Genomic DNA, 27,493 nt, shown 5'->3' with positions numbered 1-27,493 from the left:
CAATCCTTCCCCAAATCTAAAGTTGAAAGCATAGTTAAACACCACTATCTTTATTATTTTCGTTTTGCATAGCATGATGCAATCAGATTTTTTTGATGACAATCAGCAGGTTTGGACCATAGACTGGACCCATGCTACACCATTCTGGATCAACATGGAGAATTTTAAGATAATTAGATTTGAAAATAAATAATTACAATAATCCAGGTTTAAAAAAAATAAATGTGTGGACTAGATTTTCTGCATCAACAAATAAGTAATGTAATACATTTAATAAGTCTTATTTTGAAATTTATTAATTCAATAAAGCCATGGTCTGCCCGCAACCACCTGTAAATTCCCTTTTTGACCCTCGTGGTTTGCCGTATATTCGCCTCCCACCAGCGTTTTCCTGTAGACACACACGTGGATTCCCACTGACTCCATCAGAAATAACAATAACATGGCCAGCCACGGGCTCGATTACGATGGTTGCAATTTCTTCAGACAGCGGCTAGTTTTATCCACACTCAGTGGAAAGCGTGTTAGAATAAAAAACATAAGGTCCAAAGACGACAACCCGGGGCTCCGCGGTGAGTTTCAGCTCCACTTTGCATGTGGCGTAGCAGTTAGCTCGGTGGCTAACATGCTAGCTGTTACGCAGTTTGGAGTGTGTTTTATAACTGGAAGTCATAGGAGGGGAGACGATAGTACAGTACTGCAAATGTGAAGTTAATATAATTGTATAAAGTTATGTCGCTGTTATGCCTTTCAAGAGTTTGAACTAGTATTTGCAAAGCAGAGTTCTGCCTTAACGTTATCATATTATTTGAGGGACTTATCTTGCTTAATGTGAATGATAATCTTCATATAGATGCAAGAATACTTAAATCAACTTGTTTGTCTCTAAATGTGTTGTTACTGTATGTAAAATAAGAAAAGAGGGCAACATTTTGTCCCATCATACCTTTTTAACAAGGTCTTAACTTGTATTAAAACATGGCGCTCAGCCACAGAAAGTCTGGTTAAAGATATACTGTAGGAGTATCATTGTTGCTTTTCTTCTACAGATTTCGAGGCCAGCTTTATCAGACTGCTAGACAAAGTGACCAATGGATCGAGAATAGAAATTAACCAGACAGGTGAGTGTTATCATTATGATGTGACTGAAGTGTTTACCTTTGTATTAATGTATTACTATTTTCTGCCAGATGATTGTGGAGGATGTCATCATTGAATAAACACCTAAGCTATGCATAAAAGGCATCCTTGAAGAAATTATTCAATGTTTTCTGTATTTTTGTTCTCATAATTAATTTGACACCTTAGTTTTGCTATTTCTGTGTGCATTTGGTGTTAAATTGAACTGTTATGTTCAGAGTCGTATTTAACAAAAGACTGCAAAGTAGCACCCTCTACATACAGACTCACTAACTACAATTAGTCTTTCCTCACAAGGTACTGTGTTATTCTACCAGCCTGGCTTGTTGTATGGGGGCTCTGTAGAACATGAATGTAACACTCAGCGCTCGATCGGCTACTATCTGGAGGCTCTGCTCATGCTGGCTCCATTCATGAAGACCTCTCTGAAGGCCACGCTTAAAGGGGTCACCAACGACCACATTGACCCGACGGTGAGGACCCTCATGCATGCATCAGCTCATTACCAAAACGACTAACCTCGACCTATTTGTAAATTGAATTTATGGGAAGTCCACACCTGCCAAATCCACATGCCCTCTATTGTACATGTCAGATCTGTATATGTCAGATCAATTATGTATTTTTTTACAGACTGCATATTTTACACCTGAGGTGGAGAGTTTGTAAAGAACACATAATAGTTAAGCAACATATTCAAGTTTTTAATCCATTTGTACATTGACTTGATTATTAAAATGTAAACAGATTGTGGTTCACATTGTGGTTCACACGTTTTTAAACCATGGTCTCTGAGTTTGTTTGCACGTTTGAAGTGTTGTTATAGCAGTCCAATCTCAGCCAATGCATCATCCTTTTTCTCCCCTGAGCTGCATTGTTTTGACATGTATATTGTCAACAAACCAGCACTGAGAAGAAGCATTGCAGACGCTAGAGAAAAGTGTTGTCATGGAAACAATTTGTTGCTGTTTTGAGAAATGGTAGATATCTTAACCCGGTGATGACGCAGAAGCATATTTTTTAAATCTCAACAGACAAGAATACTTACAGAAAGATCAGCATTCTTGTTCCTAACATTAGCAACATGGCTACCTCAAGCAGATTTGCAACTGTTTCAGAATCAGAATTAAGTTTATTGGCAGGTACGTTTACACATACTAGGAATTTGCTTTGGTGTCTGGTATACGCACCAGTTTATTTACAACAGCAAGAAAGCCGAATATAATCCAGATGCCAGAGCATGGTTTCTTACCTAGTGATCTGGCTTTGTAGAAACCTTTTTTTGTATCAATATTTGATTTGCCTCCTCAACAACAGTGCAGGTTTTCTGGTGCCAGGAGTTTCCACTTTACTTCGCTGTCTTCTCCAACTTAATGGTTGTAAACCCTCTGTCTCCTGCAGGTGGATGTGCTGAAGTCCACAGCCCTCCCTCTGATGAAGCAGTTTGGCATTGATGGAGAGGGCTTTGATCTCAAGGTGAGCACACAATAGTGATCTGCTGATAAGCATGCTGTCACATTTGATTTGGGGGGGGTTTATGTTCAAATATACTACTGCTACTTGAACACAGGTTAGTCTATCCTTCGCTCTCTCACTCTCCCTCTATTGATGCTCCCTCAGGTGGTGAAGAGGGGTATGGCGCCTGGCGGTGGAGGAGAGGTCGTTTTCATATGTCCAACCCGCAGGACGATGAGGCCGGTGCAGCTGACCGACCCGGGGAAGATCAAGAGGATCAGGGGAGTGGCGTATCCTTGTCGAGCTCACAGTCATGGCCCTTTTTCATCTGTTAACAATATACATGATACAAGTTGACATTCAAAAGCCATTACAGCTTAATGTGAAAGCTCCAGATGTGTACACACATAAATCCAGCTTATCCTCACATTGGAGAAGCACGAACAAGATAATTTTCTTCATATTTGCATGAAAAATAAACAATGAGTCAATTTGTAAATAGTTGTTGAATAAGTCTCTTGATTTATTTACTAATCACTCCATCTGTTCACAAATGCCAGTGAGCTTTACTTTGTTTTTTTCTCAAGTTCGTGCTCCTTCCAGTTTAAGCTTGCACTCTTTCAATTGAATAAAATGTGTGTTCTGATGATCTGAAAGGTCCTTGACAGTCTAAACCCAGATATTCAGTGAGAGTTTCTCCTCAGATGGCCAACAGGTTAGTGGACACAGCCAGGGGCGTCCTAAACAAGTTCATTCCTGACATCTACATCTACACCGACCACATGAAGGGAGCCAACTCTGGAAAGTGAGTATCTCGGCCCAAATAGAATTACAGGGAAATCAAATGTTTGTTAAACAATCCTCCTCACTGTTTTATCACCTGTACTTACAGCTTTAGTCAAAGAAACGCATAGTCATTCATTTTGGTGAATTGCAGATCTCCAGGTTTTGGTCTGACCCTGGTGGCAGAGACGATGAACGGCTCCTTCCTCAGCGCTGAGATGTCGTCCACGCCGCAGGGGCAGGGAGACCCCATGCTTCCAGAGGACCTCGGCAAGAACTGTGCCCAGATGCTTTTGGAGGAGGTGTATCGGGTAAGTTCCTCAAAAAACCTAAAAAGATGTATTATATTCCGGCCTCACTCCATACACTTGTTTCAGTAAGGTTCTTTTTGGGGTTATTAGAAACACAGAAAATATAGAGATTTAAGTTGTCTGAGCCTAGAATGTGATTTATTTTGTCTCTTGGCATGAATTTTGAATCATCCCTCTTTGGCAATTTACAGGCTGCTCTGACCAGGGTATCAAATATGTATTTAATTGTGAACAGGTGTAGAAACTCAAGCAGACGTTCACAGGAATTTGTCCCATGTTTTCAGGCCTTGCCTAACCGGGACCTTTGCCCATAATGGCAGCACTTGATCCAATGCGTGAAGGCTGGATATTGGTTTGCTACATTATTGTGCACAGTGTTTTTCAGTTGCTCTGAAAGCAGCTGCCCTTCAAAATACCAAGCCTGTGCTGTTTATTTGAATAGTTCCAGCAGACCGTGATGGTTACCTGCTGTACTCAAGTCTGATAATGGTTGACAGATCACATCCAACTCAAATTCAATGGCTATATTCTTTCTAACTTTGGATGCTGAGTAGTCACTTTTATGCTGAAAATACATTTGCAAAAAGTTATCCGTCACTTCCTGTAATGTTTTTTCACTATGAAGTGTATATAGTATTATAATACTTTGCTTATGTTTAACTCACTCAAAGTTTATTTTTTTGCATCTTTCTTATCACTGGAAGATGCTATCTAGTCAGAATGTTCCCGCACACAGCAGCTGGAAAATCTATTGTTACCTTGTCTCAAGAGATTTTGAAATTCTTGGGGAATACCTGAAATACAAGGTCAGGACACACTATTGGTTATTAGAGTCCGAGCATGCGCTACCAACACTATCATTTCTTGTTTACCCGCATTCTCCAGTAATGACCCCAGTCGGGCATTCTGAGAAACTGCTTGTGGGAAGAACCACAATGAAGAAGGAAAGTATAATATAACAAAAGCGTATTTTCATTTAAATCAAATCAGAATATTTCTAAATTCCATTCCTATGGATGTAACGGCCTGTGTAAACGTAATGCATGTAAGTCAGTGTGTTGGTAGAACTTAACTGTGCCTTAAAAGAAGTATGTTCCCCTGACTGGTGGAGTCTCATTGGTTTTTTCCTATGACACTTTTGTCTAAGACATATATACTACATGTACATACTTATTACTTTTTAAGATTGTTTTTACTTATCCATCAGAGGCTGGCTCACATTTGGCGACAACTCATATGTTGCATTTTCGATATGAAATTAAAAGCCTCGCCGAGTTTGACCACCAGACAGTGCCATGACCTTGTTGAAGAAAATGCCATGATGAATAAAATAAATACCTGGATTTAAAACCGTTATTATCTATGATGAAGAGAAAACCGCTATCTTACTCAAGTCACAAATATGTTTGTGCAGAGGTCAAAGGTCAGGGTTTAACCTGGTTATGTGACGTGTCAAATGAATAATGTGTGATCCTATCGTCATTCATTTCTCGATGGATAAGGATTTCTTGATCAGTAATTTGTTAATATGCTTGAGGCCTCAGAAAATTAACCCATAAGTCACATTTATTATATCCATATCTTTCTATGCTGTAGTGTGACGTGTAGTAATGGCTGTATAAATGAAGAAAGAATGTCACATAGTCAGGAAAAAGAGCCCACTTTCAATCAGAGTATGTAGAATTAGAAGTGTTTGTGTGACTTCACTTTGCCTCCACAAGGCTCTGCTTCTCTCAGAGGAGCCATGTGAGGCCAGTTAGCTGGGGCTGATTTAAGGAATAGTGTTGGATGCATCCTCTTGAATCCAAGCCAGAGTGTTTCTTTAGCAGCCTCAGAGGGTGGTGGACGAAAGAAACTCTTAAGAAAAACTATTTTAAAACGCTTCTTTCCTTTTTTGATAAACAGAATTAACTGGTTCTTATACCTAACTGTAGCGAGGCGTCAGAGCATTTTCTACAGCGGAGAATAGAAATGATAACACCAGAGTAAAATGAATGTCAGACATTTGTGCTGGAATAGTTCATTTTTGAAAACTGAGAAAGAAATAAGCTGGATTCACATTAAAGGGCATGGAAGCTCTCTATCATGTGCGTCTGTTTGTCTAATGGTTAATCAGTACAGTTTCTTGTAGTAACCCAAAGCCACACGATGGACATTTTGTTTTTGGAAGCAACATCAACACTGGACAGGAGCTGATGTAAGTGTTTCCAATAACATTTCAGGTTGTTTTTTTTCTACTTAATTAAGAATGGTTCTGAATTTGGTTTCTATTTCACCCTTTTTACACATTTTTACAACTTTAGGTCAAGTACTATCTTGGAATTTGGCTATTGATTTGCCATTTTATTGACTAGCTTAAGTTTGTCTGCGACCACTTTTTGTTGTTTGCTTGTTTGAAAGGGGGATACCATTCAGTGGAAGGATTTAAGGGACTTTTCCATCAGATCTTGTCTGTTGGTGGCCTCTTGGGAGATATTGACTGTCTGGCAGGGCCTGAAACTAGCTACAAATGATAGTAATGTGTTGCACTTCTTCTTTTGAACTGATAGGAGGCAACCCACAAAGGTAAGGTCCTACGGGCACAACATACTTTAAATACTCAATTATAGGTACTCTCAGTGGTTGGATAAAGCTGTAAAATAGAAAATCAACCTTAAACCTTGAGATCCTTTATTGCGCCTAATGATCATCTTTTGAGTTTTTACTGGAGGCAAATTAATTGTGATTGGTAGAATTTCTCGGAAATACTATATGAAAATTCTCTCTTGCATCCAGACAGTATGAAGTATTTGCTTATTTGATTAAAAGTAACGGCTATTTCGTGTTTAATATGCATTAATAAATGTGCATTATACAGTTAAATTCATAACAAAATGCTCGTCTGAAGGCTTGTCAATGGAGTATAATGGTGAACTGCAATGGAAGTGTTGCATATTGGAAGTTATGAAGTATTTGTTTGAATTTGTTTTCACAGAATACCTAGTTCCATCAATCACTCATAGTTGGAATGCAGTTGGCAAAATGTCTGCCTCATTGGCAAAAAAAAAACAATGTCTCCATAGTTTTGCCGTGGCTTCAGTTATATGATTATGTAATTGAATCATATTCCTGCTGTCACGATGCAATAATACTGCGTGACTTGGGATCATGCTCACATGGATAGAATAGATGTGCTATTGAGGAAACTCATTTTTCACTTTACTGACAAATCCACAGAATAGATGGCCATTTTAATGTTGGTTTCTTTTTCTTTTTTAAATGCTAAATTGGGGTGTTTCCAGAGTTCCATAGGCCCTTCATACAGGCTGGTGGAAAGCACGTAGCTGTTGTCGAGTTGTCACGATGGCATGTGATCACTTGGATACAGAGAGTGGATCGTCTGTCCTCTAAATATGCCATATGTAGAAAAAGGGGGGAGGGCAGGAAAACCCAGAGTCATTTAGTGAAAAACAAGACAAACATGTTGTGTTCTCTGACTCATAATGTATTTTCTTGTAGGGCTGCTAAATTAATCGTATTTTAATCGCGATTATGGCTTGCAACGATTACGAAAACAACAATCGAAATAAAACAATTATTTTTTTATTATTACTTTTTTATATATTTTTATTTTTGGATTTTCAGTTGAATTATACTTAAAGTTCAGGATAATCAACTGTTAAAAACATATTGTTCAAAAAAAAATTCTCCAATAAATTGATGTTTTCAAAGTAAATGGATAATCGTTTTTAATAATCGTGATATCAATTATTGACCCAAATAATCGCGATTCGGATTTTTTCCATAATCGAGCAGCCCTACTTTCTTGTAAGTTTAAAGTAACTATATGCGTTTCCAGAGCTGACAAAAACATACAACCACTATTGGATGCTCACTATGTTTTGCAAATATTGTTGGGTAATGAACCTGAGATAATCAATATCCTGTCAAGGGGTTACCGAGTTCTTTCAAACATCTCCACCTCCATGACGTGTTTCAAAGTTGTTTTTGTTGCTGAACGCATCGCCCCTCCTCTTTCTCTGTATTAGGGTGGCTGTGTGGACTCCTCCAATCAAAGCCTGGCGCTGCTCCTGATGACCCTTGGCCAACAGGACGTGTCGAAGGTTCTGCTCGGACCCCTCTCCCCACACACGTAAGCCACCGTCACTCAATGACAGACACACATAGCTTCCTGCCATAGCTTGTTTATAAGTCACCACAAAGAAGCACTTTGGTATTCTTCTACTTATCCCATCTTTTGCAAGTGCAGAAGTTCTCGTCCAACTGTCGAGCATAATAAAAACAATCATCCGTGTGTTAAACATTAGCCTTGTGGTTTGTGTTTTTCACTTGCAAAATAATAGAATTAAAACATTTGAAACTAGTTTTTAACTAAATTGAAGGCCCATGCAACCAAAAGTGTTTTTCTTGCTTCAAACGCCTGCAGTTTACAGTAAACAAGTTCAAGTGAACTGCTTTTTATGTATTTTGTTACATTGAAAAAAGGTTTATTTATTTTTATTTCAACTAGCAGAAAATCCCCAAGTGAAATTCAGCTGACGATGAATCACAGGTTAAATGTCCTTACATTTCTCACATGCTTTTGAAGGAATGCATTATCATGGGACCTGTCCAGCTGTGCTTTAACATGGTCCGTGTGTTTATAGAGTCTGCCTTGTGTATGTGGGATAAACTGATATATTAACAGTTTAGGTTTCATATTAACTTGAATATTTTCTGGTAGGCAAACCGCTTTAAATCTTTAATAATATATTAGAATGAATATAAGGATAATAATGTCATGTTGATTTCAGACAACATCATCGTGAATGAGGAATGAACTATGAACTGTCCATTTTCAGTTATCATGGTACCGGTGCTGTGTCCCTCTTAAGTACAGTACTATGATAACTGAAGATTGGCAGTGCCATCACAATGCATTCCTCTTCTTACTCAGGTAACGCTCATTTCTTTTTTTCTGAAGACCAATGGAATCCAGCTTAAACATTTTCATATTTGTATTCTGTTAATCGGCTTTGTCTTTATACATATTGAACACCCTAGTTTTGAGAAATGCATGAGGGATAAAAGATACTAATAACTTATGACCTTAGTCTACATTGAGTACTCCTGGGACACTGTTCTTAAACTCCCAGGGTGTATGATTTATTGATAGCTGGACAATATTTCATTTCAAGGAGCAACGCCTCCCTTACAAATTAAACTTATTTCCTCTCTCTCCCTCACTCTCTCTAGGATCGAGTTCCTCAGACACATTAGAGATTTCTTCCAGATCATGTTCAAGATCCAGGTTCAGAAGCCTTCAGAAGACGAAAGGAAAGGGGGGGACAAGGTCCTGATGACCTGTGTAGGAGTCGGTTACAGCAACATTAACAAAACCCTAAAATAAAATCTGTTTTTTTTATATATAAACGAAATGGTGTTGTCTTTGCTCACTCACATCAAATAGTAGAATACAAACATTTTATTTTCTTGGATGAGAAATGTATGACATTAGTTATTATTGTGTTAACTTTCAGTTACAATATGCAAGAACAACTGTTTGGTAAGACATACTATTATAAGACGTTCATCAGCATCTTCTTGTCTGTACTTCTTCTTAAGCCAGTCTGCACGACACTGTCTGGTTGAACATTACTGGAATTCCACATGTAAAAGCATTTCTAGATGTTTAGTTCCAGAAAGAAAATGTGCGATGCTTTTGGAAGGGTCAGGGACTGGTCATTAGCTGCGGTTCTTCCCCTCTGCATCACATGTTTCTCATCACAGATGTCTGGAGGAGTCACTCATCTTGGCCACAGAGATGCTTGAGGGCGTCGCCATAGCTGCCTGACACTTCAGACTACACAAACATGAGAGAACAGGGTTTTAGGGGAACGTCATATCTCTACATCTCAAAATAAGCACTTGAAACTGTTGAAATGTTTACTTAAATGGTATTGAAAATTCAGTTTAATCTCTAGGTGTGTGCACATACCTCTAGCTGGGAGTAGAGGGTGAATCCAAACACCTTCTTATACTGTGCTCTGATGTCCATCAGGTCCACCTCAGAGCGGCTCACTATAATCCTGGTCAGAGTGGACTCGGTGGTCCCCGCTCCCTAGACAAAAGAACAATTGGGAAATAAGCAGTGGTGCACATTTAGTCAAAGCTGCAGCTATAAAACAGTGGCTAAGCATTCCTTTCCACACCACTGGTGACAAACACTCATGTCCGCTGTGGCTAAAAGTAAAAGGGTGTAACCAAACAAATCCTTTTGTTTTGGGAGCCACTGGCTCTGGTGTTTCAAAAGGTGCTTAAGTTATAGATAGACATATTGTATCACTTACCTTCATGCTCTTGAAAAGGGTCTCAGCCATGTATAAAGGAACGGTTTTCACACACTTCACTAAACAAAAACCATATGTTAATACATGTTTTCGAATAAATATTATTTTAATTGTAAGATGTGAGGATCAGAAATAGGCAGACAACATGGCACATTTTTCTCACCAACAGCAACAAGTAGCGCCTCGATGTTTCCAGACATCTCGCTCTCAATGCTCTCCTGCAGAGTTTTCTTGCTAATATTCTTGTACTCGACCAGAGCTGTTGGAAGACATCAGCGATTTGGTCAGGTGGCAAAGTAAAAATGACATCAATAGTTGTTTAGCCATACTAGCGGCATTGTGGCATAATGTTGCATTTAATGTGTCTACCTTTTCGATTGCCACGCAATTGTTTTGTTCCTCACGGAATATATTCTGGATTGATTTCCAGGGAAATTTGGTGCACACATTCTATATCATAAAGTTTGTATTTTTGAAGTTAAACTAATGGCATTACCATCATCCACATTATTAGTATTACTTTGCATACTGATTAACAAATGCTAAAGCAAAGATGGTGATGTTAAAAATCGTAGAGGTAAACATCAGCACGTTAGCATGTTGATGTTAACAGACATTGTTGTACAACCTCACAGAGGCGCCAGTGGGCTGCATACTGGTAGTCTTGTATTTTATTAGCATACAGATAAAAACATGTGTGGGTTGAACCTACTCTGTCGCAGCTGGGGAATACTCCTGTGGCACAGGATGTCGATAAACTTATCCTCATCAGTTCCCCACTTCTTCTCCCCTGCTTCATACAGGGCCTGCAAAGAATGAGAGGGAATGTGAAAATACAAACCAAAGCAGGTTCAGACTTTAATTAGCAAGATAGCTGTTTTAATGGAGGTGTATGTTGACTTCAAACACAAATGTGTAAGGTCAGGCTTAAAATCTCAAACAATAATTAATTAAATATTCCACCAGATATAACTGTGAATCAACTGCTCTGTAGTGGTTTTATTGTTCACAACCTACCATCCTGTATTAGTATACTAAATGTACTTGAGAAACTAGTGGATATGAGGCAATGAATATACCTTAGCATCTGCTTTAGCTTTAGCAGCGTCCACATTGGTGCTCTCGTCTCTCTTCCCCTGTTAAGAAAAAAAGAAGAATACATTTTGTCTTAAATAGACTGAATCCAATGTTTTTGGAATTTTCTTTTCAAATGATGCCATTTTTATTATACTTGTCACACTCTGGTATTGAGGATTACAAGCTTTCCAAAGATTAACAGGTATGTAGAACATAGTTAGCCATTTTACAATTCAGGCCTAAAGACAGACATTTATTCTCAACGTGTCTAGCTAAAATTACTTTTGATGATTTCTTTGGAATATAATCAAATGTTTGTCTCAAGTTGACATACAGTACCTCAGCCAAGATGAGTAGTGCCTTGCCGTACTCTCCAGATACCTCCGACTTCAGATCATGAATCAGCGCTTTTCCAGTTTCTTGAGTAAAACAGCACAAAGGAGAATTTCACAACTGTGTAGACACATTGCTTAATGAGTATTTGCCAACAAGGGACTATCTAACTGATGAAATTATGAATATTTTATCTTTAGGATACCAACCTGCGAGGTATGCTTCAGACAAGGCCTTGATCTGTTTGTTGGATCTCGAAGCGAATATTTCTGTCAGCAGGGACTCAGTTGTCCCTGCTCCCTGTGTGCAATACAACCAAAATGTATGGCCATTACAATTTATTTTATGAAGAAGGGCATTTAAAGTTAACCCGACCAAATCTCACCTTGATGGCTTTGATGACTTCCTGGCAGTCGTAGACAGCGGTTGGCGTTACCAAAGCAACTAACAAGTCCTCAAAGTCTCCATGGGTGTCGCCCTCCAGATCATCTACCAGTTTCTGATGGAGGAATGTTAAAAAAACAGATTTTTTTTTTTATTTTTTGAAATAATATTGAGTTTATAGAAGTACATTATACCCTTCCGGTTTTTTTCTCATAGGCCTTAGCGATGAGCTGACGCTGAGCATTACTTCTTTGGGTCAACACCTCAATAAGTGTCTTTTCTGTCGTACCTGTAGAGAAGAGACATCACAAATCAGTCTTACAACAAGGTCTTAAACCTCATACAATCACTTGTTCCACAAACAGACAGGTGTGGGAACAATTTGATACCAGCATAGTATTGCGAAATTCTGTGTGATAACATTGCATTGATACACGGATGCCAAATAGATCTTTAAAAAATAAATCATTAAAAAAAATTAATCATTAATATTTATTACGTTTCTTGATAATATTGTATGTTGTAGCAAACCCTCACACACACACACACACACACACACACACACACACACACACACACACACACACACACACACACACACACACACACACACACACACACACACACACACACACACACACACACACACACACACACACACACACACACACACACACACACACACACACACACACACACACACACACACACACACACACACACACACACACAGAGTAAATAATGATTAAAGAGCTTTATATGTTGGTCTTGTATATTAGTATACTGGTGAATTAACGTACCAATGCCCTCTATAGCCTTCTTTAGTGCAGACACATCTTCATCCACTTTGAAATTAGGCTTATCCTTCACAGTTCCTCTGACATTGGACTGAGGAGCACAGAAACACATGTAAACCTCCAAGTATTTGTTTATACAACATGCTAAATTGTTTGCAGTTTATTATTTGTACGTTCTAAGCTTTCAATTAGTATTTGCCACCATCTATTAAAGCAAAAGCCACCTATACAATAGCTATCATTAAGGCACTAAAAATGTTGAGCATGTTCAATTTACTGTCACAGTCAGTGAGGAGGGGGAATCCAACAGCATTTCCAATTCTTCCTAAAAAACAAGTCAACATAGATGATTACAGTTTCACCTTTATGACATGTATTTGAAGCCTATATTCCAATTTGAATGCCTGAATACTCACCCAACCAGACATTGTTGAAGTTGAAGATGAACGTATTATACTAAAAGGAAGGAAAAAAGCATACAGTATCAGCATCTCCACATACTGTAAGGGTATTGTGATGATTGTATACAGCTTTAGACTCCTTTTTCTGTTTAGTATTGCAAATGTTTCCTCATCCTCTGTCCTTCACAGCCTTCACATTTATAGGAATCCACTTCTTGATTATTATGACATTTTGAAGTTTAGTTAGCCAAAATAATCGAGGACACATGTTCGTTACAAGAACTGCAGACAGTTAAAGCCTTAAACGTTTTAATGTCGGACTCTGCAGTCTAAAAAACAATCCTTCCGATGGAAAAAGAGTTCAAACACGGAACACAGACAGATACAACGACGAAGATCAATAGATACTGCGATCAAAAGTCAGAAACGTTACTTGTTATCTTACCTTTAGTGAGAGGGCTGGATTGATGTCAGAGGAGGAATTTCACAAAATGCCAACATCGCCACACCTTTCAGGAAGTTGGAAAGGCAACGCCCATTTTAATCTGGAGGAAGTTGAATCATGATGTTTTTCACAACTCCTCCTCACTTTTACACACCGTGGTTTGTGTAATACAGAATGCGGGATGTAAGCAGGATGTTAGCGTTTCTCTGTAACTTGACTCTTGCTCAACAATCTCGACACTTCACTAAAAGAAACAGTGTCCTCTGATCAGTATTGAACAGAAGCCATTTGATTTCAGGAGTGACCCAACACGCACTACTGACAGTTCTAAAGTCATGTTTGCTCAAGGCATGGATGAGGACATGAGTCAGAAGGAGGAAGGAAATTAAGAAATAGAAATAAACGTTTACAATCGACCTTATCTCTTAATGTCATATAACTGCAGATGGCAAGGCAAGGCAAGGCAAGTTTATTTATATAGCACTTTTCAACACAAGGCAATTCAAAGTGCTTTACAAAAAATGAAAGACATTAAGCATTAAAAAAGAAAAGCTAATAAAATAAACATTACAAGAAAAAATACATGGATAAAAGTTACAGTGTAGTTTAAGATATGAATAGTTCAATTAAAAGCAACGACAAAAAGAAAAGTCTTCAGCCTGGATTTAAAAGTAGTAAGAGTTGCAGCGGACCTGCAGGTTTCTGGGAGTTTGTTCCAAATATTTGGAGCATAATAACTGAACGCTGCTTTACCATGTTTAGTTCTGACTCTGGGGATAGAAAGCTGGCCAGTCCCTGAAGACCTGAGAGATCTGGATGGTTCATAATTTAGCAGGAGGTCAGTAATGTATTTTGGGCCTAAACCATTCAGTGCTTTATAAATCAGCAGCAATATTTTGAAATCTATTCTTTGACACACAGGAAGCCAGTGTAAAGACTTCAGAACAGGAGTGATGTGATCCACTTTCTTAGTGTTAGTGAGGACTCGAGCAGCGGCGTTCTGAATCAGCTGCAGCTTCCTAATAGACTTTTTAGTGAGACCTGTGAAGACACCATTGCAGTAGTCGAGTCTACTGAAGATAAAGGCATGGACACGTTTTTCCAAATCCTGCTGTGACATTAGTCTTTTAATCCTAGATATATTCTTTAGGTGATAGTAGGCTGATTTAGTAACTGTTTTAATGTGACTGTTGAAACTCAGGTCAGAGTCCATGACTACACCTAGATTTCTGGCTTTATCTGTTGGTTTGAACATTGCACACTGAAGCTCAGCGCTAACTTTTATACGTTCTGACTTGGCTCCAAAAACCATTACCTCAGTTTTATCTTTGTTTAATTGGAGAAAGTTCTGACACATCCAGTCATTGATTTGTTCAATGCACTTACTCAGTGTTTGAATTGGAGCATAGTGTCCTGGTGAAATTGTTACGTAAATTTGTGTGTCATCTGCATAGCTATGGTAACTTATTTTGTTGTTCTTCATTATAGCATGTAGATGTTAAAGAGAAGAGGCCCCAAGATGGAGCCTTGAGGAACCCCACATGTCATATTTGTCAACTCAGATGTGTATTTACCTATAGAAACAAAGTTGTTTCTGTCCTTTAAGTAGGATTCAAACCAATTTAGAACTGTTTCCGAAAGTCCCACCCAGTTTTCCAGTCGGTCTAGTAATATGCTGTGGTCAACAGTGTCAAACGCAGCACTGAGATCTAATAATACTAACACTGAAGTTCTGCCACTGCCTGTGTTTAAGTGGATGTCATTAAAGACCCAGAAGGTTGACATATGTTTGTATCAATTATGCTACTATAGTTTACTATCAATAGGCTACTATATAGACCATAACTTGATCACTGTTTAACTTTTATTGTATCAGTAGATTATATTTCGTTTTCTATAATATCTTGTATTATCTCTACCAACATGTTTACTCTTGTTTTTGTTTGTCTTGCATTGTTAAAGTTAATCATGTTTAAATACCAATACAAACTTGATTAATATATGATTTACGTGTGTTATTGTAAATCTTATACTAATAACTAATATAGTTTTTTAATTTTATTATTTCAATCAGTGTTTTATAATCTTAATTGTGCTTTGGCACACATATATCATGCGTGTAAAGCCAAATACATTTACTATTTCTTTTACTTGTGCACAATAATCACCTCATTAATGGCTCTTTTAGTCTCAGCAAACGTATAAACACACACTCCTGCGTACTACACAATATGGCAGGCAGAGTCAAATTATTATCACTGATCAGAAACATATAAATGCATATAATGCAGGTGAGGTATGGAAGTGACAAACTGAGGTGAGGGGCAACTGCGACATCTTGTGGCAAACTATAGAGTAAGATGTAGGGGGCGCTCTTGTGCAATTGTGCCACGACCATAGACTGTATACGCCACGACCCAATTTTCGCCATGACTGGATTTGTGCAAAGTTTAATACAGCTTGAAAGCAGCTTATTATGGCCGTCTTTAGGCAATTCATTGTGGGATAAATAAAGTATTAGATTTCAATAGGACCATGATTGGACCTTAAAAATATACTACTGATCAGTAAATTACTGGTGGTTTACTCACACATCTGTCCTGTTTGTATTTTGGTAATGATGCCCTCAGTTCAACCTGCAAGGGGACTTTCTTCCCTGTCTGGACCATGGATGTATAAATACGATGTCCTTTAAAATGTCAGGCTGAAACCATTCACCTCAAACTAATCTAAAGCGTCTATAAGCATGTTTATATAACTACTTTACGAGGGGCATCAGCTGAAAGCTAGACTTCGTAAACAGCAAAAGCATACGTGGTAGTGAAGCTTGCCTGAGATTCTAAACTCAGGGCACAGTTACCCCCAGCTGACAGACCCGCAGCCGGGGGGCAGCCAACAGCCTGCCGTCCTTTGACAGCTCGGTACCCGACGTCAGGTTCCTATCCGGACGACGTGTCAACGACCATGTAACTCTATGACAGTCAGTTTGCAATGCAAGTGAGCCATTTGACTTTAGAAAAGGCTCATGTTTAGCCATCTTTATTTATTTAGCTTTTATGCTTGTTAGCTTACTAGCTAGCTCTGTTAACGGTGAACTAGTTAGCAACTAGGTAGCTGGCTAGCAACAGGGATCCTCCCAGCACTGTGATGGATAGCAGGCGTTAGCTACACACTCTCACTATCAATTTGGTAAATATGTTCCTAATTTGAAATGTTTACATTTCTTGATTTAACAAAAAGTTTCCCGCCAGCCCTGTTTGGACTAACAAGCCAGTGTTTTGTGAACGGTTATGTTTTCTTGTCCTTAAGGCTGAGCTGTAGCTAGCTGCCTCCATTGTTTACATGGAAACGGTCAGTTGAAGTGCACTGAGGGCATGTGGTGATCGTTACAATACTGGATCAACTACAGAAAAAAAAACAACGGGGACATATGGAAATGCGGCTGGGAGATAGCTAACGTCAGCCAGACGTTAGCCAGATCTCTACAGCCTACTCTCTACCTGAATGAGGATGATCGGGGCTTTGAAGGAGGACTGCTGGACTGTTTGACTTTGTGTGGGCGGTGGACAAAGGACAGCAGTTTGTTTGTCCATATTGAAGCTGAATCTGGAACACGATTACACGAGGTTTACAGGCAATAAACTCTGCTGGGATGTTGCTGAAAACTCTACTGATCACCAGTCTTCTTGGCTGGGTGAAATGTCAAGACAGCCAGATCATGACACTAGAGGAGAAGACTGTCATCAGGTGAGGACATACAGACATGTATAACCCTGTTTAGATCTTTCTGTGAGTGAGTGGCTTTGAAAGTCTCTTCTATATTGTGAAAAATTAGTGTTCGTGCCATTTTCATTCCATGATGTTGTCCCTATTTCTTTTTGCAGGGACCAGATTGTCGAAATGTTTGATCACGCTTATGGGAGTTACATGGTAAGACTTGGATCGAATCATTGTATTACTGTTAAAGGGAAGTTATAAAAAGCTTGAATAAAGAAAACATTTATAGAAAAGCACTACTTTATTGTGTGAGAGTAATATGCGTCGGGGTTCGATTAAGGTCATTCAGTTTAGGAAAGCTTGAATCAGGGGCTGACAACGCAGTTGGATCGGATTTTGTGAGATTGTGAAGAAAGCCAACATGCAGGATTATGTTGCAGCTGCAGTGTCAGAACATTCTGATTCAGTTTTGTGTCAGGGATTACACAGTTGTCTTCCTCGGGTCCTAGTCAGGATCTTCCCTACAGAAAGAAAGCAATGGCAGCCAGAGATGATTGGGTCAGGGTTGGCTAGACCCATCAAGTGGTTCAAAGTTCAAGCAGAATAAGATATAGAGAATATGCTCCCTATAGGCTGCATGTTGACCCTCAATCTCAATGATTGGAAAGCTCAATTCAGTAGCCAGTCAAATTTAGGGCAAACGATGAGTGAAAAAAAACCTGACTTTAACAAAAATTAAGATATTAAGCAACCAGTCATGCCAACATTAATTACACTATAATCTGAGTTTTTCAATTATAACTGTATTGTAATATTATATTTTAACTATTAGATCATATCTGGCATAATTCTTCTCTTTTCTGAGATTATTGTATTTGTATGCATGTTCCTTGTTGAAATAAATACATAATAACTGGAACTCCCTCCCCAAATACCTCTGTCTGAGTCCCTCACCCTGTTCCAGTCCCGCCTCAAAACACACCTCTTAAACTCTGTATCCATAAGCCCCCCCCCCCTCTCAATCAACTTCCTCCTGACTGCTTTTCTGTTTTGTTTTGTTTCTTTTTGGCTTTGGCTTTGTTTTGTTTGTTTACCCTCCCTCCCAAAGCGTCTTTGGGTTCAAGAAAAGCGCTATAGAAATAAAATGTATTATTATTATTATTATTATTATTATTATTATTATAATAATGTATCAATAGTGACCCAGCTGTTTTGTTTAGCTTCAAGTTGCCAGGGGGAAACTTCTTAAAGAATTTGCAACACTCCAGCCATCTTTTCCTAATGACACCTTACTGTTGGCTGCTTGATGAAGTTGAAGGCAGTTTTTGTTGTTTGTGTTGCAGAAAAATGCTTATCCAGCAGACGAGTTGATGCCTTTGAGCTGCCGGGGGAGAGTCCGGGGCCAGGAGCCCAACAGAGGGGATATAGACGACTCTTTGGGGAAGTAAGTTGGGTTACATTTCCTCAAGCTAACAAGCCATGTTCTTTTTAATCAATCAGTTTTAGGACAAATCTATCCACTAAAGTTTATTATGTACTCTAACTATCTGGAATGCCATATCTCTTTAGAGCCATCTCTTATGTGCCACAGTTTCTTTTTAATCTCCTTGCTGATTGTAAAACTACCCAAATATTTGTGCTTGTTTCAAGTTAATATATATCTGTCCAGCCCTTTGCCTTCTTTCAAGATTCACTCACCACTGAGAATGTTAAAGAAAGCGATAGATTCTAAAAAGAAAAATACGCCTCAGGAGTTTCAGCAATTTTGAATCCACATTCCTATTTTAATTGTAGGACATCCAAATGTAAAGATTTGATCAAAGTCAAGTGGAGATGTTTGTGTTTCCCGTTACTTTACTTTTATACGATAACAAAAAACATGAAATTGATCTGTTGCTCTGCATTCTGAAATATTATTATTTATACATTAAAAAGAACATATTATTTAAACAAATAATTGATGCAGGTTATTTATTTGGTGATAAATGACTGGATATGAAGTCCAAAATAAGTTAGCATGGGAGCAAATGGGTAAATGGAATATAGATTCCACACAAAATGTGACATTTATGTAATTTCTTCTCATCCTAAAACAGTATTTAACTTTTTTAAAGAAGAAAATGACTAATTTAATTTAGTAATACCATGCTGTTTCAGACAGACTTAATTCAACTTGGACTATATGCCCCAGTTTCTCAGGAACGCATGAATAAGATGCTAATTTCAGTCAAATACATTTACAGGATGGCAATAAGTCATGGACTTGCAGTGGAATACTTCCATTCATGCTCAAGCCAAGCTGCATAATATAATTTCACAGCTTATTCAACATGTTTGGCATTTATTAGTTAAAATTAGGCTAATTTAGTGGCAAAGTGGGACACCCCCGTGCTGACTCCCATCACAACATGTCTTCCTTCTTTTCCGCAGGTTTTCTCTCACACTGATAGACACCCTGGATACCCTGGTGGTGAGTACTCCCTCTTGCTAAAAACATCAAAGTAGTTGGATTTCATTGAGTTTTGGAGTCTTATTTCTCGCCATGCTTTTGTTTTCAGACTTTTTTTCTTCCTTATCATGAGTTGCATCTGTTCCTGTCTGTGTGTAAGCAGGTGTTAAACAAGCTGGATGAGTTTGAGGATGCAGTGAGGAAGGTTGTGACGGATGTGCGGCTGGACAACGATGTGGTGGTGTCTGTGTTTGAGACCAACATCAGAGTTTTAGGGTATGAAACATGTCTTTTTAACTGTCTACATCCACTTCTTAGATTAGTCTTTACAACATCTGAGTGAAGCAGAATGTTTTGGATAATTATTCCTGATGTATAATTACATCCCATATCACTATTACTGGTCAGAAATGTTGTGCTGTATATCATATTTCAACCTATTCACCCCAAACTCTTCAATGCAATTTTAAAAGGAAAACCTTCATTTCCTTGTTTCATGTAATTCTCCCCAGAGGGCTTTTGGGAGGCCACGTGATGGCCGACCTCCTACAGCAGCGCGGGGAGAGGATGCAGTGGTACCGCGATGAGCTTCTACACATGGCCAAAGAGCTGGGCCATCGATTACTGCCTGCCTTTAACACCACAAGTGGCCTACCTTACCCTAAGGTATATCTGATGATACTGTTAAATATCACAAGTCTTATTCTAGATGTAGTTCATTGCAATCAGTGCACCACAGATTAACTGATTTGCATAATGGTTTATTATTAAACTTAAATTATTTAGTTGGTAGCTGTTTTTTTTTTCAAGAGCTTCGAGTCAACAAAAGTGTTCTACTAAAAGTGACGAGATTAATGTTTTATTTTCTGGTTTTCCAGGTGAATCTGCGGTATGGAGTCCTGAACCCCCTTTCACGCACAGGCACAGAATCGGACACCTGCACAGCGTGTGCTGGAACAATGATCCTGGAGTTTGCTGCTCTCAGCAGGCTGTCAGGGGAGTCTGTGTTTGAGGTATTATCTCACTCTGCCTCTATAGAGATGTTTTGTATTATTGTGTAACACGCCCTTTTTGTTGAAATAACTGAGACAAAAGAATAAAGTATAGTCGTTGAGGATGGATTAAAATATGAATGATTGAACTGTTTTTACCATACGCATTTTAAACATGTGGTGCTTCTTATTGTTTCACAGGAACATGCGAGGAAGGCTCTGGATGTCCTCTGGCAGAGGAGACAGAAGGGAAGTGACCTAGTGGGGACTGTTATCAATATCCACAATGAAGAATGGGTCCGGAGGGGTGAGGCAATCATTTCCTTTAGACAAGAAATGAAAACTAGAACTTTAACTACTTTTACATCCACAAAATATTTTGGATTTTGCCCTAATTTCAAAACATCACAATTCCTACTTTCTTTTTGTTTACATGCCTAATGAAGAGGAATATTTCACTTATATTCAGGGTTACATACAGCTGGTAGTAAACATAGCATGTCTCTTTATTCTCATTTTGAAAAGGATAGCGTTGTGGTACATGCCTAAAAACCTGTTGATATCCAATCCTTTTCTAATGTTTGAAGTCAATGTGTCAAACCAGAAATGTGCATATTAACAAAGTTAGTGATGAATAAAATAAAAACATAAACCTATTCCACTGCTCTTTAAGTGAACCATAATCATTTCTCTTGTGTGTTTGCAGAAAGCGGAGTCGGTGCTGGTATCGACTCGTACTATGAATATCTGATGAAGGCCTACATTCTTCTGGGAGACAATGTCTTCCTGGAGAGGTTTAACATTGTAAGTCCTCCATCACTGTACACCCACATAGAAATCTATACCCAGGCCTTTGGCGCCTGCTGTATTGCTGACACATAATTGGCCATTTTGTTGGTGCTAATATATGTTTCATGATGTTTGTCTGTAACAGCACTACAGTGCCATTATGAAGTACATCAGTCAGCCCCCCCTGCTGCTCAACGTCCACATGCACAACCCCACTGTGAGTGTGCGCAGCTGGATGGACTCTCTCCTGGCTTTCTTCCCCGGCTTACAGGTCAGAGATCCTCCATTAATCACATTTACCACCATTGAATCACAGAAGGGGTCCGTAGAACTGCACACGTGTCTCTGGAGTGACATTCATTTTTCACACAGGTTTTGAGAGGGGATCTGAAACCAGCTATTGAGACTCATGAAATGCTTTACCAAGTGACCAAACAACACAAGTTCCTTCCAGAGGTAAAGGATCTCTGCGCTTTTTGCTTAATTAACGGCATATAGTAGGTATACTATAAAGGTAACTATGTATTAAACTGAACACAACAAGAGCTAAGAACAGTAACCAGATGGGAATGTCTGCTATTGGCTTTCTATTGAGTTGAATCGGACAATTTAAGGTACTTAAACATGATATGACATGACATATATTGCCTTTAAACATTCCTTCTCATTTCAACACTGCCTGCAATTACCTAATGTAAGTATAGATATGAAAAAACCTTACATTTTAATATAAAAAAAACTCGACTTCTAAAAATGTATATCACATTTTTAGCACTCTAAGATATAGTTTATATGTCATCATGATATAACAACAGATTACAAAATATCGAATGGAAATGTATTGTAGCTTATCTTCTTTGTCCTATTGTATGAAATCTGTACCTTCTTAGAAGAAGCCTGTTTCACTTTTGCTTTCTCTGCTTAATCTCTTGCAGGCATTCACCTCAGAGTTCAGAGTTCATTGGGGCCAACACCTTCTGAGACCAGAGTTTGCAGAAAGCACCTACTACCTCTATAAGGTGACAGGGCAGTGCCATAAACAACTTAAATTACGTTTAAGTGGATGAAACTACTACACTTTGGCACTATATACACTAATATTTAAATGTCTGCAGGCCACTGGCGACCCCTACTACCTCAGAGTGGGACAGTCCATCGTGGAGAAGCTAAACGCCTACGCCAGGGTGCCTTGCGGGTTTGCTGCCGTGCAAGATGTCCGCACTGGGATGCATGAAGACAGGTAAACAAATGCCATTACACATGCTTCATATGTAATAGCAACTTTAGTTTGGTGTTAGCTGTTGTTATGGAAACTCAAAACATCTGTTATGAACATGCAATAACATCATATGTTTTCTGATGTGTAGGATGGACTCCTTCTTCCTGGCTGAGATGTTTAAATACCTGTACCTGCTGTTTTCGGAGAAGAGCCAGCTGCCGATCGATATCGACGACTACATTTTCACCACCGAGGCCCACCTACTCCCAGTGTCTCTCTCCATCACAAAGCCCCCCTATCAACGCAACCACACTGTGAGAATTATCTAGTTATATTAACACTAACAAATACACCTCATATAGCTATTTTAAATTCTAAATATCTAATTTATACAAGCTGCTAGTAGATTCAATCATGACGAGGACATTTTAACTGTGTATGAATCAGTTATTATAGGAGTTAATGTCACAAGTAATTGAATAGTAGTTTTTATTTATTATCCTAAGCAATACTGTTTATTGTTGACAACTACTGTGAACTGAGCAGCTGTCGGTCCTGTTCCTCAGGAGACTGTTCCTCTTCCCCAAGAAGAAGACCTGTTCACACACTCCTGCCCCAGCATGGAGACGTTATTCCCCAACAACCCCTCGTTTGCTAAAACCATCCGGGACAGCTACAAGTACCTCACCGGGGTGGGACGAGCCGTCCACCCTGTACCTGTCAGGTGTGGGACTTTTTAAAGTGAAATCCTCAGTGAAAACGTTTTTTACCTTGATTACTTTGAGTGTTAACTTATGTGTGTTTTTACTTTACAGGGAAATTGATCTCCCGTTCCATGACAATGGGATGGAACCAGTAGAGTTCTTGAAAAGCATGGGCATTTCTCTCACCCCGCTTAATGAGGTAATGGGAGGAGACAGTGTTCGAATGGTATTTCTTACAGACCTCACAAACGTTATGTTATGAAAGGAAAACATATTCTTGGCATTATAAGAAAACACAGAATTTCCTTGAGAGAGTTTCTAAATATGAATCCCTTTCAGGACCATAAAGGCGTTTACCTGGTCAAACTTGTAGCAGAGGTGAGCCAAGCACCGGAGGAAGAGGAGGTGGTGCCCCATGTTGTTCAGCTCATATCCCCCCCATTTCTGGGTAGGACAGTCATCACAGCAGGACCTGCCAAGTTTGGGATGGACCTAACCAAGCAGGAGCACGGGGTGAGCTTCTAGTCACTATAATAAGATATATAAAAGGGAAAATGGCAAGCAAGATCAAAAATACAAACCACTTACTGCCCTGCAGCCAAAGAGACAGAGATGTAACTTAAAAAAAAACTACAAATAACATGCAATAACATACTCTTTTTCCTCAGGTGAAGGGCAGCATAGCGAAAGCCTCCCCCTACACTGCATGTGTGCCAGTAGATAATGCAGCGCAGCTTAAAGGGCATATTGCCGTGGCGCTGCGTGGGCACTGCATGTTCGCTGTGAAGGCTCGTCATCTGCAGGATGCAGGAGCCATAGGAGTCATCTTTATAGGTGAGGACAAATACCAGATTACCACATATATTCCACATAAATCCACCTCAAAGGTAATAGTGGCTATCAAATACTGACTTGGTCTTCAAAAAGACACCATCGTTGAAATTGCTCCCTTCTTATTTTTCCTCAGACCACCGTGAGGGAAGCAACAGTCAGGATACGCCCCTCTTCCAAATGGTTGGAGACGGCGACTCCACTGAAGATCTCACCCTGCCTTTAGTCTTCCTCTTCAGCCAGGAGGGGGCCGTGCTCACATCCGCTCTGAAGGAAAATCACAATGTGGATGTGCTGCTGCTGCCCAAAGAGAGGCAGCTGGGACATGGTGAGGAGCATGGAGACAGATATTATAACAGTCCAAATACATTGGTCATTCTTAAAGCAACACTTCATGCAACAAGGAGAAATATGCAAAAACCTATATGAGTCTTAATAGCTATTAAGGCCAAATATCGCCATTTCTAGTAGTCAATCTATAGGTCTGAACTAGTTCTGGTTAGCCATTTTTATATGTTTTCATGGAAAAGGTCAATAGTTCTGATATATTTTCCCGGGTTTGAACTCTAGTGAGAAGGATGGGAGGAAGATTAAAGAATTAAAAATGTATACTTTCCTACTTTAACAAGATTAAGAAGGAGCACTGCTATCCCAGCTAACACAATTACATCAAATCTGAATTCCTATCGGTGGTCTTGTTCTAATTTTGCATATCATTGGCCCTCATTGTGCAGGTAAGACAGAAAAACCTGCCGGCATGAACATCAAACTCCGCCTGGCAGAGGAGGGGGAGCTGGAGGACGGAGCAGCCAGAGGGCCCACCCTGGAGTTTGTCTTGGAGAAAGATGGGATGATTCTTAAGGAAGTGGAGCAAGAAGCACAACACAAACAATTCTGCACAGAAGCCACAGAGGAGGACAGAACTGAACCATATTCAGCAGATTCCTCTCAAAACACCAACTCAAACAGCGCTCCTGACCACTGCTGATCCAGAAGCAGTTGCCTAACACTGATCTCTCGTCAGTTTCTCAGAGCCCCTCACTGCCCTACACAGAGCCCGAACTGCCCCCGCCTGCATGTTTACAGAGGAGAGTAAAGCAGTGTGACGGCCATCTTCTCTTCCTGTCGTGACTTTGAAACCTAAATATGGTTTATCAGACAGAGAGACAACGTGGTGCAGATCTCTCTGGAATGAGGGATGAAATGAGACTAAACTCGGTCATTTAAGGCCAAAAGCTGTAGGTTAGGATGCCTGTAGTGTTGCTATTGTAGGCACATACAGTACATGGTGGTTGTGATGCTAATGACACGTAAATAATTGAGTAGAATTACTTCAGCTTAGAGGGAAATATAGATAAGGCCAAAATGTACTTAGCTAGGTTTTTTTTATGCAATGCAGTACTTGTTTTGTAGTGCACCTTTTCACTTCGATAACTACTGTTAAATATTCAGTGTATTACCTGGCCACTAGGTGGTGTTAGCTGCCGTAGATGCTCAATAATACAATGATAGATGAAGGAGATGAACTGGGGCCAATTTGGGACGTTTATTTTTTATTTTGTACTTGTAAGCAACTTCAGGGAATTTAAAGAGTGAAAGCAATTTGCCAGGTTGACCTATTGAAGAAATGTGTGTGTGTGTGTGTGTGTGTGTGTGTGTGTGTGTGTGTGTGTGTGTGTGTGTGTGTGTGTGTGTGTGTGTGTGTGTGTGTGTGTGTGTGTGTGTGTGTGTGTGTGTGTGTGTGTGTGTGTGTGTGTGTGTGTGTGTGTGTGTGTGTGTGTGTGTGTGTGTGTGTGTGTGTATGTGTGTATGCAGAGGAAACCCTTACTTCATGCAAGGAAACAAGAATACAAATGTTGTAAGATTGACCATCATTTAATTCATAATTATTATTATTATTATTAAGAAATTAGGTTTGGATTTTGCAGATGTTGTCCTTTACTTCCCCAAATACAAATAACTGCACTCATTATTAAATTGTAATTGATCATGCCATCTTGCAAACATTACCAAAGCTGTTTTCTTACAGCTGAAGTCAGTGTTACTGTTGCTAAGTCACACAGGTTGGTCTATGCACTTTGAAACACGGGTACGATTGTCTAAGCAGATTCATTAGTTTGTGTGTGTTGCAATAAGTAATAGTTGCAGTCATACATCGTCTCATTTACATTGTGCAATGATTAGATGTGTTTGGCCACCTTAAAATGTAAGGAAAACTCTACAGGGTTACTCACATTGTTTTAATATTTAGTTTATATTCCATTGAGTTGGCTGAAGTACAGAAAGGTTTTTGCATCAGTCGGTAACATACGACCTGGAAAGGCCACTTTGTTCATTTACATTGTTTTGATAAATACAGTGTTGTCTTTCTAAAACTAAACCATTATCTGGGCATTGATATGTGTAATCACTTCCATACATAAAAACTCTTTAATCACTTTGTTCATATTCACTTTATTCTCACTAATAATTTGTTGCATGATTTGTGTGTTTTGTGGTACATCAAATGTGAGTTTATGATTTATTTTGTTATACAGTGGACCTGTTCTTAAATGCTGCTGAATTAATGTAAAGTCTTAATTCAACATGATTGTTTTATCTTTATTGTATTTTAATTTTGTTTGCCTCTATAAGGCTTTTGCCAACCCATATACCTCAGGACTGTGTGTGTTACAGCTCAGAGAGAGAAACGGAGTATGGACAAGAAGCAGAGGATTCTTTTTAAAAAAAATTTATTTCCAGCTGTCTAAGTTTCTGTTAAACAGTGGCTGAAAATCTAAGTGCCAAAAGAGAGGCGTGACACAGTTTCTGTTTCTGGTTTCTTCTCTGTATTTACTTTCTGACTATGAGCTGAGGCAGTCTCATTAATACAATTAAAAAACATTTTACCTCTTTTTTTTCTTCATCGCACATTTACATAACTGCATTTATCCGCAGCAGTGAGTATCAGCTCAGGAATTTTTCTTTCTACTAAAATAATAAAATCTGGAACTTCCACAGTCAATTTGTTGAAGCTGACTTTAAAGCATGTTACTATTTCACTGTGTGCTGCTTCAACAAAATATGGTTTTAGTTTCAGCTTTGTTCAGAATCACCCATGGGTGAGACAACACAGTCCCAATAAATGTGTTCAAGATTTAAACACAAGCCAATATTATTTGAATGGTAAAGTGAAATTATATTTATAGTTCTGAGTGTATGAAGCTCCTGGTGGGCGTGTAATTACATTGAAATTAAAGGAAATATATTTCCCACATGGTAAATCATCCATGTTATTTTTCAAACATTTATACTAGTAGTTTTTAATGTTGATTCATTAGATTTATTCCACATATGG

General features: G+C 39.0%; 3 protein-coding genes across 3 annotated transcripts; 2 read left to right on the top strand and 1 right to left on the bottom strand.

Annotated features, from left to right (window-relative positions):
- The first annotated feature begins 358 nt into the window (after window positions 1-358).
- Window positions 359-9,082, top strand: rcl1 (RNA terminal phosphate cyclase-like 1). Its single transcript, XM_034095490.2, has 9 exons — window positions 359-572; window positions 1,050-1,121; window positions 1,438-1,613; window positions 2,542-2,616; window positions 2,761-2,885; window positions 3,275-3,400; window positions 3,533-3,689; window positions 7,718-7,821; window positions 8,925-9,082. The coding sequence occupies exons 1-9, from the start codon at window positions 443-445 to the stop codon at window positions 9,076-9,078; spliced, it is 1,119 nt and encodes a 372-aa protein (XP_033951381.1). The 5' UTR covers window positions 359-442; the 3' UTR covers window positions 9,079-9,082.
- A 56-nt stretch (window positions 9,083-9,138) lies between these two features.
- Window positions 9,139-13,556, bottom strand: LOC117455865 (annexin A3-like). Its single transcript, XM_034095491.2, has 14 exons — window positions 13,456-13,556; window positions 13,026-13,065; window positions 12,887-12,934; window positions 12,613-12,700; window positions 12,007-12,101; window positions 11,814-11,927; window positions 11,638-11,728; window positions 11,435-11,514; window positions 11,098-11,154; window positions 10,731-10,824; window positions 10,182-10,277; window positions 10,019-10,077; window positions 9,667-9,789; window positions 9,139-9,531 (listed from the first exon to the last, which is right to left on the bottom strand). The coding sequence occupies exons 2-14, from the start codon at window positions 13,035-13,037 to the stop codon at window positions 9,472-9,474; spliced, it is 1,017 nt and encodes a 338-aa protein (XP_033951382.1). The 5' UTR covers window positions 13,038-13,065; window positions 13,456-13,556; the 3' UTR covers window positions 9,139-9,471.
- Window positions 13,557-16,351: 2,795 nt separating this feature from the next.
- On the top strand, window positions 16,352-27,050 carry LOC117456353 (ER degradation-enhancing alpha-mannosidase-like protein 3). Its single transcript, XM_034096203.2, has 21 exons — window positions 16,352-16,644; window positions 16,765-17,202; window positions 17,340-17,385; window positions 18,516-18,616; window positions 19,603-19,642; window positions 19,785-19,897; window positions 20,134-20,287; window positions 20,500-20,634; window positions 20,815-20,920; window positions 21,320-21,417; window positions 21,548-21,673; window positions 21,775-21,858; window positions 22,338-22,421; window positions 22,518-22,642; window positions 22,770-22,935; window positions 23,188-23,345; window positions 23,437-23,524; window positions 23,665-23,838; window positions 23,994-24,159; window positions 24,293-24,484; window positions 24,891-27,050. The coding sequence occupies exons 2-21, from the start codon at window positions 17,108-17,110 to the stop codon at window positions 25,142-25,144; spliced, it is 2,505 nt and encodes an 834-aa protein (XP_033952094.1). The 5' UTR covers window positions 16,352-16,644; window positions 16,765-17,107; the 3' UTR covers window positions 25,145-27,050.
- The last annotated feature ends 443 nt before the right edge of the window (window positions 27,051-27,493 follow it).

Source organism: Pseudochaenichthys georgianus, chromosome 12, assembly GCF_902827115.2.
Source record: "Pseudochaenichthys georgianus chromosome 12, fPseGeo1.2, whole genome shotgun sequence".
Taxonomy (NCBI): domain Eukaryota; kingdom Metazoa; phylum Chordata; class Actinopteri; order Perciformes; family Channichthyidae; genus Pseudochaenichthys; species Pseudochaenichthys georgianus.
Note: the sequence above shows the minus strand (reverse complement) of the source record. Positions and strands in the feature narration are given on the sequence as shown.

Excerpts from the sequence above, each read along its gene's own strand:
- rcl1 (XM_034095490.2), top strand. The coding sequence starts at position 443 with ATGGCCAGCCACGGGCTCGATTACGATGGTTGCAATTTCTTCAGACAG. Across the intron at positions 3,401-3,532 it reads AAGGGAGCCAACTCTGGAAA|ATCTCCAGGTTTTGGTCTGA; the intron begins GTGAGTATCTCG and ends GGTGAATTGCAG. Across the intron at positions 7,822-8,924 it reads GGACCCCTCTCCCCACACAC|GATCGAGTTCCTCAGACACA; the intron begins GTAAGCCACCGT and ends CACTCTCTCTAG.
- LOC117455865 (XM_034095491.2), bottom strand. Across the intron at positions 12,102-12,612 it reads GAAGGCTATAGAGGGCATTG|GTACGACAGAAAAGACACTT; the intron begins GTACGTTAATTC and ends TCTTCTCTACAG. Across the intron at positions 10,825-11,097 it reads AAGCTAAAGCAGATGCTAAG|GCCCTGTATGAAGCAGGGGA; the intron begins GTATATTCATTG and ends CATTCTTTGCAG.
- LOC117456353 (XM_034096203.2), top strand. The coding sequence starts at position 17,108 with ATGTTGCTGAAAACTCTACTGATCACCAGTCTTCTTGGCTGGGTGAAA. Across the intron at positions 19,643-19,784 it reads ACACCCTGGATACCCTGGTG|GTGTTAAACAAGCTGGATGA; the intron begins GTGAGTACTCCC and ends GTGTGTAAGCAG. Across the intron at positions 23,346-23,436 it reads GTCCACCCTGTACCTGTCAG|GGAAATTGATCTCCCGTTCC; the intron begins GTGTGGGACTTT and ends TTTACTTTACAG.